Source organism: Danio aesculapii, chromosome 9 (assembly GCF_903798145.1).
Source record: "Danio aesculapii chromosome 9, fDanAes4.1, whole genome shotgun sequence".
Taxonomy (NCBI): Eukaryota; Metazoa; Chordata; class Actinopteri; order Cypriniformes; family Danionidae; genus Danio; species Danio aesculapii.
The window spans coordinates 51,909,620-51,922,807 of NC_079443.1; the positions used below are offsets into that span (position 1 = coordinate 51,909,620).

Sequence of the window (13,188 nt, forward strand, 5' to 3'; positions counted from 1 at the left end):
AAAAAAGCACGGCTAATGCTTCTTGAGTTTATCAATTTCATTGGAGTCGTGACACACCAACATATCAGGCCCAGTTTAGGCTTAGTTATGCGTTATTAGTTGAGATTTGACCCAGATATGGTTCATGTTTGGCTTTGGACTTGGTCCAGTCATGTACTGTAATTCACTGCAGCATGTGGGCCAAGCAAAAGCTGATTGTGTGGGTCAGAGCTGGGCCAGAGATATTTTGCTATGTGGTTTTTCCCCATGAAGCCATAACAATTTCTCTCAACATCAGTTAATATATGGGAAAACTAACTTTTTTGAAAAGAGTAGCTCAAATATTCTCTTGGAAATGAAAAAGCAATGCATTCCTTTACTAGTTACTTGAAAAAGTAATCTGATTACACAACTCTGGTTACTTGTAATGCATTTCAGCAATTCCATGCAAATGTCAACCTTGCCAAACCCTTTATAAGTTTTTTAAGTAGGCTTGTGCTTTACAGCAGTGTAAATATACTCAAAAATGTCTCTGTCAGTGTTTTCAAACAATTATATTTGATTTAGCAAAGTCCCACAAGTGCCAATTTCACATCTGTCACATCCATAACGAATAGCTGTCACATTCATAACCAAGCTTTTCCCTCATAAAAGCAAAAATGTAAACTCGATGTCTGTTCTATAGTGAGCAACTCTTATTCTTTTGATTAGCTTTATTTCTTTTGGGTTGTGCAGTTTAATTCACTGAATGTTAACATATACTTTCTCTGTGAATTTATCTTTTGACTTTTTACTGAAAATGTCACGTCCATAACGCTGGAATAGCTCTCTTCCAACCCTGAAGTGAGATGAATTTTTTTTCCAGATGAGTACAGTACCTTTCTGGACGAGCTCTTCCAGAAGCCCGCTCCACTCGGCCCTGAAGATGTTTGCTCCGGTGAGGCTGCCGTCTCCTCCACACACACACAGGTTAGAGATGCCACGCTTCACCAGATTAAACGCTGCCGCTAACCGGCCCTCGCGTGTAGTGAAGGCTTTACAGCGGGCACTGCCGATCACTGTTCCTCCCTGCGGACCAAAACACCAGTGAGACCAGTAGAACGAACACACACATGCACACAGAGCACTGATAAAGCTACACTTACAGTTGCTAAATCTAAGCATCAGAAGCTGGGCGTCGTACAGTACAAGCATTTACTGCAATGCTTCAACACAGGCAAACGCTCAAAAATATGCAAGTGTTCCCAAACTTTTGCATGCATAAAGAAAAAGCAAAAATGTAAAATAAATGAAATCAACTAAAATTAAGTAAATTATATATACAGTTAGGCCTATAAATGTTTGGACATGGACATAAGTCTAAGATTTTTGGCTCTATACACCAACACAATGGCTTTAAAATGAAACAAACAAGATGTGCGAGACTGCAGACCGTCAGCTTTAATTTGAGGGTATTTACATCCTAATCAGGCGAATGGTTTAGGAATTACAACAGTTTGCGTTTGTGCCTCCCACTAGTTAAGGGTCCAAAAGCAATTGGACAATTAGCTTCAAAGCTGTTCCATGGCCAAGTGTGTGTTATTCCCTCATTATCTCAATTACAATGAGCAGATAAAAGGTCCAGAGTTCATTTCAAGTGTGCTATTTACATTTGGAATCTGTTACTGTCAACTCTCAAGATGAGATCCAAAGAGATCAAGCAAGCCATCATTAGGCTGAAAAAACAAAACAAACCCACAGAGACGGCAAAAACATCAGGCAACTGTGAGGAACATTCTTAAAAAGAAAGAACGCACCACTGTGCTCAGCAACACCAAAAGACCTGGAAGACCTCGGAAAACAACTGTGGTGGACGACTGAAGAATTCTTTCCCTGTTCAAGAAAAAACCCTTCACAACAGTTGACCAGATCAAGAACACTCTCCAGGAGGTAGGTGCATTGTGTGTTAAAGTCAACAAGTAGGAGAAGACTACACAAGAGTGAATACAGAAGGTTTACCACAAGATGTAAACCATTGGTGAGCCTCAAAAGCAGGAAGGCCAGATTAGAGTTCTAAAAAAGCCTTCACAGTGCTGGAACAACATCCTATGGACAGATGAGATCAAGATCATACAAGATTGTAGCAGAATAATGGGAAGAGAAGAGTATGGAGAAGTAAAGGAACTGCTTATGATCCTAAGCAGTGAAACATGGTGGTGATGGCGTGGGAATGTATGGCTGTCATTGGAACTGGTTCTTGTGCATTTATTGATGATGTGACTGCTGAAAAAAGCAGCAGGACGATTTCTCAAGTCAGGCAATATTTGGAATTGAATATTTGCTGCTCATATTAAGCTAAATACTTCAGAACTCATTGGACGGTGCTTCACAGTGCAGATGGAGAATGACGAATGATGGAGAGATGGATACTGCAAAACCAACCAAAGAGTTTTTGAAGGGAAAGAAGTGGAATGTTATGCAATGGCCAAGTCTAGCACCACCAGGAATGTAACCCAGAGTCTGGTGATGTCTATGCGACTTCAGGCTGTAATTGACTGCAAAGGATTTGTATTAAAAAGTCAAACTTTGATTTATGATTATTATTCTGCTTAAATACTTTTGGACCCTTAACTAGTGGGAGGCACATATGCAAACTCGTGTAATTCCTACAGTGTTCACCTGAGTAGGATGTAAATACCCTCAAATTAAAGCTGACAGTCTGCAGTTAAAGCACATCTTGTTTGTTTCATTTCAAATCCATTGTGTTGGTGTATAGAGCCAAAAATGTTAGAATTGTGTCCATGTTCAAATACTTATGGACCTAACTGTATATATAAGCATTAATTATAATGCTAAAAATCGTATGCACGCAAAGCTGCATGCCTTAAAACTATACGAAATTAAATTAAACATAAAAATCTCAAATAAACAAATCGCAATGCTTAATATGTTCATAAATGCGTGTGCTTCAGATCATTTAACTTGTATGTGTTAGTCAGGTTTGCTTGCATACCTGCATCAACTAGTTCATTGACCTTTTTTACATATGTGTGTGTTTTAAAATGTAGATTTTCCTTTTATTAAACTATTAACTGGTTTCGTCAATAAAAATTGATATCATTTATTATATATTTACTTTTTTTGCTAAGTCTCCATGCGCTCGGTTTATTGAGCACACTGTTAATGTTTTTATTATTTGATTATTTTCCTTTCTTTTACAAATTTGTGGAATAGAACAGGGAAGTAAAATGTATATTTCTGCATTTGAACATGTTTAAAAAAAAAATCAATAAACGTATTGGGAAAAACATGTGCATTAAAAAAAGAGAAATGATTAAAAACATAAGAAATGAAAACAATCTGATGACAGAATTGCACAAAAATACTAACATAATATAATCCTAGTTGATATAAAAATAAAAGTGAAAAATATAAACACTTTTAAATATAAATGCATATTAACATATGCATAACACTGCTGTTTTTAGATTTGTGCATCAGATGACCTAATCAGTAAGTGGCTTCAGTATCAACAAACTGGTCAAAACAAAAAAGGCACGGCATCCCAAAGAGCCAAAAGCATTCACAAAAACTATAGACTTATTTTGAAATAAAAATGTATAGTAAAATGATATTAAAACGTATCATTATCATGATAATTATTATCTTAATAAAGTATAATCGGAAAATATAAATATACACACATGCGCATCACTGTTGCTTGTACATTTGTGGATTTTTCATCAAACAGAGGCATTTGTTTCGATGCTTCAACTCAGGCAAATTGTAGCAGAAATGCATGTGCTTCCAAAAAGCCGCATGCATGTGTTAGAGCTGCAGAGTTTGAGTCCAGCTGGAGTCGTACAATCACGACACACACTCTCTCAATCAAAATGTGATCAAAATGTCCAATATTTGAATGAATCATTGAATTAATTATCATTAAATTAATGACATTAATAGATTTAAATGATTTATTATAAAATAATAAATAACAATATAAATATTAAATGAACTTAAATATATATAAATGAGTAATTTAATTAATCGTTAATATTAAATATTAATAATGACATCAATAATTCATATTATTATGCATGTAAATTAATGGTTTATTACATAAAATACTTGAATCACTAAATATAAATACTAAAAATGACAAACATTTATTACTATCAACAATACAGTACACACGAAAACACTCCAAACACTTTCATCCTGGATTGTGTGTGAAAAAGCCAGTAAAATAACACACTTGATATCTCGATCTCTGCAGGACAAGTAGACAATATTAATAACACAATACTCGGTTCAGCCCAAACTCAAACAGCACACAGGACAAAACCACAGCGCAGCTTTCAGACTAATCTACTGCACGAGAAAGAGCATTCAGGAGATTCAGACAGCATTCAGTCTGAGTGAATGCCTATACAGTTTTTCTCTGTGAATGAAGCCCAGGAGCACATGCAGAACAGCTTACCAGAGAAAGAGCTGAAGTCAAGAACAGAAAACAGAGGAGAAGAAGAGGATGAGATGAACATCACTAAAAAACAGCAACACTACTGCATTCGCCAGCACTGCAGCAACAAATACCACTGACAACTGAAAATACTGTATACTAGAACATACAATAGAAAATGATATTTAAATAAACAGCAAAAGTAAATCCAAGGCACTTGAAAACTTGTTTTTTTATTCTGATGAAGCCTTACCCAAAGAGCACCAACATTAATTAAGCTACCCCTAGGCACTTTTTATTGATTTTGGATGATATTTAAATAGATTGATATGTATGGAATAAAATCACTGTCATTAACATTTCGTGCGTAAATAAAATTCACGCATCCGTAATTATAAAATCGTAAAGGAAGAAGGAGCGTACTCGTAATTTTACGAGGCTACAATTCCAAAATCTGCGATTAGAACAGACACAGATACGACATTTTGTTTTTCTGTTTGTTTATGACTGATAAATTTACGATGGGTGTACTTTACAAACACGAATTACAGTTTCACCGCGCTCGCTGCCTGTAATGTTAACTGACATTATGCTAGCTCTCTATCCTCGGCCCGTTCTTCATTTTGATTCTGTAAAATTTCCAAGAAACACAGCGAAATAGGACTTCATTAAGTCTCAACCTTTATTACAGCTCATGATGGACATTTCTCAAAGAGGGAACAACAGAAATCTTATCTGAGACGGTGTGTGTAAGCTCGAACGTCCAGCATGCGCGCTGTTGTGATTGATGACTCTCGCTTGTTTATTAATGCCTGTGAGAGTGGTGACGTAATTTTGACAGTGAAGTCTCGCTGTTTGATTCGTACTCGTAATCAGGACTTCGTGTCCGCGGTGAAACTCTAATTCGTGTTTGTAAAGTACACCCATCGTAAATTTATCAGTCATAAACAAACAGAAAAACAAAATGTCGTATCTGTGTCTGTTCTAATCGCAGATTTTGGAATTGTAGCCTCGTAAAATTACGAGTACGCTCCGTTTCCTTTACGATTTTATAATTACGGATGCGTGAATTTTATTTACGCACGAAATATTAATGACAGTGATTTTATTCCATAGATATGTTGCCTCGACAAGTAACTGAAATAGATATACTCAAGTACAAAATTGATTAAAGAGCCCCTATTATGGGTATTTGAAAATGAGCCTCCATGCAGTGTGTAACACAGCACTGAGTGAGTGAAAACATCCAGCTGAAGTTTAAATCTAAAAGTGCACTGTGTTTAAAACGATTGATTCTTTAGGGAAATTGTCGACTCAGAGTCGAATCAATGAAACGAGTTGGGTTCGGATCTTTTGCTTGAACGCGTCGACGTCGATAAAGTACGTCACCAAATATGTAGTTCCAGTAGTTCCAGTTCTGGAAAAATGTGAGCGCACTTTTCCCTCCACAAACTAGAGGAGGCACAGGGGATCACGGGACTGATCATGATGCCAAGATGACACTGCTTCTACTTTATCTCTGTATTGAGCTGTTCACATATCGAGTACAAAACCACGTTAAAAACGTGACACATGCTTCTCCCTTTACTGATTTAAATGCATTTCTGAACTTGCAATCCTCTGCTGTTTGTTGATATGGCCACCATAAGCTGTTCCTCACATGCGCCGCACGATCAGTTTTCAAAATAGTTCAACATTTGCCACTGTGGATTAATACTGAATGCGTGTCGTTGTTGTTATTTGGGTTTGGGTTAAGAGTAGAGTAATATGCTGGTGTTTAACTTCATTGCTTTATAGCACTCCTGCATTGGGCTCTTACATACTCTCTGCTACTTCATACTGTAGCCGCGGTGGGCATTTCTTTCTGTCTTCAGTCGACCAATCACGAAAGACTGGGTCATCGGTCCAATCAGTGCAGTTTAGCTTCGAACTTAGGAGGGGTTTGGGAACAAATGAATCGCTGAACGATTCATATGGGAGTCGCTGGGATAATGAGGTAAAAATAAATGCAGATTATAAGACAATGAAAGTGTTTTTTTGACCTTGCACGCATATCAGACTGTAGCTGGAGACCCCCAAAACCAAAATATGACCTTTTATAATGCAAATTAGAGGCTCTTTAAATGTTAACAAAACCAAAAAAAAACCTAATAAAAACTACAAAAATATATAACATTAAAAAATGCTAATATTCTAAAAAAAAGATCATTTAACATGTTAAGCCTAATATAAAAACTTAACCTTAAAATTATATATACAGTATATTAGATACATTGCTATGGCAACTTACATTAGACGTAATAAATAAAAATAAGTATTAAAACAATAAAGCTTACAAAGAAATTACAAAATAATAGTTAATGCATTTTCAAAAAAAGATAAAATGTTTTATCCAAATAAAACTGTTTATAAAACATTAAAAATAATAATTAAAATAATAATAATAATTTATATTTATATAACACACAGTTGAAGTCAGAATTAGCCCCCGTTTATTTTTTCCACAATATCTGTTTAACGGAGAGAAGATTTTGTTCAACAAATTTCTAATCATAATAGTTTTAATAACTCATTTCTAATAACTGATTTATTTTATCTTTGCCATGATGACAGTAGTTAGGTTGACTAGGCAGGTTAGGGTAATTAGGCAAGTTATTGTATAACGATGGTTTGTTCTGTAGACAATAAAAAAAATAGCTTAAAAGGGCTAATAATATGACCTTAAAATGGGTCATAAAAAAAATTAAAAACTGCTTTTATTCTAGCCGAAATAAAACAAATAAGACTTTCTCCAGAAGAAAAAATATTATTAGACATACTGTGAAAATTTCCTTGCTCTGTTAAACATCATTTGGGAAATATTAAAAAAAAAGAAAAGAAAATTCAATGGGGGGTTAATAATTCTGACTTCAACTGCTTATATATATATATATATATATTATAATATATATTTATAACTGATACAACACCAAAACCACCTTACAAAATTACAACAATGAAACAAAATGTAAAATATAATATGAAACTGTTGAACTAAAAGAAACTGATTTACGATGGCAAATCAAGTAAAATATAATATATATTAAATACTAAAATTACTAAAACAAACAAAAAATACAAGAAAAATACATTTTATTTAAAAATACCACATAAATTAACACAAAAGTACATTATAAGTACTAAAGTACCTATGTTACAAAAATGTCAAAGTGATTATAAATAATAAAACTAGCATATGTATACTGTTTTGCAGTTACACATGCATGATGTGTGCACACATTTAGGTAAAGTCTAGAAGGGATACAGCTGTGGATACATCAATATAGCATAATTTTTGGGACATTGTACAACAATTACTTTTTTACATTACTGTGAGGGTTGGTCTAGTCTAGACCCGTCATAATTATTTTTGTCAAATGATGTATTGCACCGAAATACATTGCGATAAATGAGATATATATTATATTATATTATATTATATTATATTATATTATATTATATTATATTATATTATATTATATTATATAATGCCAGAATGGCAATATAATAGCATCATAATGCAAGTACTGTACACTCTATTAAAGAACACATGATTTTATTTTTAATAATATTTCATTTATTTATAGTCATTGTAACACACTGACTCTGACACCTCCAATAGAGCTAGAGATGATGCACAATCAGCTAAAATTCAATTCAATTCAATTCATTTCACTTCAAAATGTTACTAGAATTGTTTTTTTATGTATGGACGATATATGTAACATCACCAAATATGATTGAGGTCATGTCCATGTGTTGTGCGTTAAGTCCATATATTGATTATTTTGACAGGCCTATGTATAGACAAGACATTAATAATATACAAAGTTATAGGTGATTTAATAAATAATATAAATAATTATCCATTATTCCTACCAGACTTTTTAATCTGTTTTTCAGTAATGTTCTCAGATATAAATGAGTGTGTGTGTGTGTGTTCTCAAGAGATACTCAATACATCTAAACACTAGTATGTCTGATGCTCTTACCAGCTGGATTATATCGGTGACGCTCTGCCAGTTGGCCAATTTAATATTGTCTCCTCCGTCCACCAGCCCTTGATAACCCTGAAACAACCACAACACAGCATTAGAGATGACAGAAATACTCAACTGACAGAGTCCTGCAGTTACATATTTAGCACATTAGCATGGTTTTCATCAGTGTTTTTGAATACCTCGTAAACCAGATACACCTTGGCGCCCACATAGATGCCCATTCGTGTCACAGCGCGGATGGCTGCGTTCATACCTGAATAAACACACATGATAATCTGTATTTAGATGCTTCTGTAAATCTGACAATGAATGGTGTGTCGACAGTTTACGCTTTCAATTCAGTGCAAATTTACAAAGCACAACTCTTGTGTTTCTCATAAAATTGGTCAAGAAAATATCATGATGATCCTTTATGCTAAAAAAAATAAAATAAATAATAATAATAATAATAATAACAGGTGTTTATTTTTAAACCATTTAATTTCATTTGTTTTTTCTTTTATCTACAACTAAAATAAGATGATTAATCAGCCTGCATGAGATTTATTGTATTATTCTATACTATACTAAACTATAATGTCATACTTCATCCTTAAACAACATTAGCGCTATTATAGTGTTTTTATTATTATTATTTTATATTTGATAATAGCTCATAATTTATAAACTATTATAATAATACTTTATTCTTATAATAAGTTTCTAAAATTAAAATAGGGTGATTAATTAGCCTGGCATATGTTTTATGTCATTTATTTTATTTTTACTTATATTATACTTAGGTTCACTATAGCATAATGGGTTTTTATTAAAAATATTTCATCTATTTATAATTTGAACTGTTTATTTGATATCTTCCACTCTCATATTAGATAGTTTTAAGTGTCGTTTGTGTCGTTTTTTTATTATTACTTTATTTTTTATTATATTTTATATATAGAAAAAGAATTCGGTTGAATTCTTATATATGTTTCCCAGTATTGGGTTTCAGCTGGAAGGTCATCCACTGTGTAAAACATATGCTGGATAAGTTGGCGGCTGATTCCACTGTGGCGACCCCTGATTCCTTTAACTACGTCAAGTTCAACTACAGAAATTAAAAATTAAGTAGTTATGTATATTTTATTTATCAAATAAAATGTTCTGCATGCTTGTATTTGTACAATTTATATTATAATGTGTATATTTTAATTGGGGGCGACACGGTGGCTCAGAGTGTATATTTATATACACTGTGGCCTCACAGAAAGAAGGCTGCTGGTTCGAGTTCCGGCTGGGTCAGATGGCATTTCTGTGTGGAGTTTACATGTTCTCCCCGTGTTGGCGTGGGTTTACTCCGGGTGCTCCTGTTTCCCCCACAAATCCAAACACATGTGCTATAGGTGAATTGAATAAGCTAAACTGGCTGTAGCGTATAAGAGTGAATGAGAGTGTATAAGGGTGTTTCCCAGTACTGGGTTGCAGCTGGAAGGTCATCCACTGTGTAAAGCATGTGCTGGATAAGTTGACGGCTCATTCCGCTGTGGCGAACCCTGATTAATAAAGCGACTAAGCCGAAAAAAAATGAATGAATGAATGAATATATATATTTATTAAATATATATATTATTAATATATAAATTAATAAAAATTCTTCGGTATAATTACTGTTTTTACATTACTGTGAGGGTTGGGATGTGGGTAGACATTAATAAAATTCAATTTAAACGGGTAATGTAATACATAACATGAATAATACCCAGTATAATTACTGTTTTTACATTACTGTGAGGGTTGGGATGTGGGTGGACGTTAATAAAATTCAATTTAATGGGTAATATAATACATAACATGAATAATACCCAGTATAATTACTGTTTTACATGACTGTGAGGGTTGGTTTAGGATTGGGGTAAGGGTTGACCTTAATACAATACAATTTAATATGTAATTTAATAAATAACACTCAGTATATTTACTGTTTTTACAACAGCTGATCTGAAATCAACTACTGACATACATAAATCAAACTTTTCCGAAAAACAAGTATTATAAATATTGATTTATAATCAAATAGATATTATAATCAAATAGATAATAGGCTAATCATTGACCACCAGAGAAGACCGTTGAAAAAAACGTTGACATAAACAGTAAAGCATCTGAAAGATAAGTCCCTTTACACACATATAACGTTATATCAGTCACATCAAAATACATATATCTCATAAATATCATATTCTTCAGATAAATTAATACACACGTCTGTGAGATGTGTAACTTATAACGTTAAATGTGTGTGGTGGTGGTCGTGTGGAGGCCCAGCATCATCACCTTGCGCGTCTCCTCCGCTCGTTAACGCGGCGATGGCTCTTCCCGCGCCGGTCATCCGCAGCTTCTCCAGTCCGGCTGAACTCATCCTGTTTAACCTCCTGAAATCCTGCTGCAACCGAAAAACTCTGTAGGGTAACCGGGACGCTGTCAATGATTCGGTGGAGAGGATCGTTTCAGCGCGTCTCCTCCTCCCTCAGCCTGACCTTCTTCGCGCACACGGAAGAACGCGCCCGCAGCTGATGCGTTTTGCGTGCGCGCTCTGCAGTGCGTGCGCGCGCGAGTCTCAAGTACGTTTCCTCCAAAAACAGACAGACATTTCGCAGAGAAAATTATGAATAATAATATCTGAGTAATGGTGTTTTTGTACTACATTACGAACACTTTATTAGATAATACATTACGTTTAAATCTGACAAACATCCAAGTTTCTCATCGAGGCGCAAATATTGTGTTCTGACTAAAAAGGGGGACGGAGATTTAAAGGGACAGTTCACTATAAATAAAAAAACCAATAAAAATCCTCGACTATCATGCTTTCTAAGACATTTTCCTTGGGTTTAGTTTTGCCTTTCAGCTGAAAGAAATACCATAGTACTTGAGTAGTGTTTTAAAAAACTTAACCTACTATACGATTGTTATAACAGTGTTAAACTGCATATATATCCTGCTATTCATAACTATGTTAAGGAATGCTCTCCAGCATACTGTAGTATTAACTATAGTCAGGGGCGGATAGTTTTTAATTTATTTATTTTGCTGGTTTTTCCTACTTGTATCCCCTTTTCTTATTATCTTAATGCAATATCTACATCTTACATGATTTGTTTTCTTAAAATGAATTCACTTAACTGAATCTTTATCGGATTTGTCGGCAAATGTGGGTAGATGTAATAATTACGCTAACATTATATTCGTTAGAGCCTCAACATACAACATATGATTAAAATAAACAATGTTATGTGTATAATTTATATTTCAAGGTATTTATTGGGGGCCACCGAATTTACTGGGGCCCTAAGCGGCTGCTTACTTTCTTATTGGTTAAATCCGCCCATGACTAAAGTGAACTGTATATTATAGCATACATACTTTTTAAATGACATACATACTACTTAATTCACTACAGTAAACCATAGTGCGTTGTAGTATAACAGAGAAAGAGAGAGAGAGAGAGAGAGAGAGAGAATTATTACAGTAGTATTATTACATTTATATAGTTATTATGAAGCGTGCTGGGATGTGTTTGTCAGTGATTGTTGTGTGTATGTGCTTGTTGTGTCATGATGCTACTGCCCTAGTTTAGTTGCTGCTGGTGAGATTAATAAAGTTGTTAAAACTTAAACTTATAACCATATGAACTATATAATTACCATAACAATACATGCTTTACAACATTATGTTTTCAAAACACATCAGTTTTACTTTAAATTACTATAGTTTTCGTTCATGTAGGACATAATGCATGTTAACATCTGCCTGTACTTTGACAGTAATAAAGGCAAGGCAAACTAAATGAATACAATACACTGATGAAACGGTGAGGTCTTATGCAGCGAAATAATCAATCTGTGGAAGAAACTGACCATCATTAACAACATTGTTACTTATAATCCGACACCTCTGCACAACAGTCTAAAGGGATTTTCTTCTGTGGTCAATCATACCTGTGCAAACATGCTGTGATCTGGAATTCAGGAGTAATGATTACAGCAGCTTTCACTCACTACATGGGGAATTTGCTTGAAAATTAAGTATTAAAGTCCTTTTCTTGAAGCTGTACGTTTGTGCTATAAATTAAGTTTCATTACCTGTTACTATGAGGTTAGTCAGACAGCTCTTCTTTGGGCAAAAATAAATAAACAAATAAATAAATAAAAATTATTAGAAGAATAAATGTCTGTATACAGACAGACAGACAGACACTCTTTCTCTCTCTCACCAGCCACTTTATTAGGTACACATGTCCAACTGTTCGTTAACGCAAATTTCTAATCAGCCAATCACATGGCAGCAACTCAATGCATTTAGGCATTTAGGCATGGTCAAGACGATCTGCTGCAATTCAAAGCGAGCATCAGAATGGGGAAGAAAGGGGATTTAAGTGACTTTTAACGTGGCATGGTTGTTGCTGCCAGACGGGCTGGTCTGAGTATTTCAGAAACTGCTGATCTACTGAGATTTTCACATCTCTAGGGTTTACAGAGAATGGTCTGGAAAAGAGAAAATATCCAGTGAGTGGCAGTTCTGTGGACGCAAAAGCCTTGATGATACCAGAGGTCAGGGGAGAATGGCCAGACTGGTTACAGCTGATAGAAAGGCAACAGTAACTCAAATAAGCACTCGTTACAACCGAGGTCTGCAGAAGAGCATCTCTGAACACACGACACGTCCAACCTTGAGGCGGAAGCAGAAGACCAC

General features: G+C 34.6%; 1 protein-coding gene across 1 annotated transcript in view; it reads right to left on the reverse strand.

Moving 5' to 3' along the window:
• pfkla (phosphofructokinase, liver a) overlaps nt 1–10,991 on the reverse strand; it is a 58,938-nt gene extending 47,947 nt beyond the window's left edge. Inside the window, exons 1-4 of the mRNA XM_056465955.1 lie at nt 10,771–10,991; nt 8,637–8,710; nt 8,449–8,526; nt 858–1,047 (exon numbers count right to left, since the gene is read on the reverse strand). Of these exons, the coding sequence (XP_056321930.1) occupies nt 858–1,047; nt 8,449–8,526; nt 8,637–8,710; nt 10,771–10,855 (427 nt within the window). The 5' untranslated portion in view covers nt 10,856–10,991. The remainder of the gene's footprint in view (nt 1–857; nt 1,048–8,448; nt 8,527–8,636; nt 8,711–10,770) is intronic.
• Between the last annotated feature and the right edge of the window lie 2,197 nt (nt 10,992–13,188).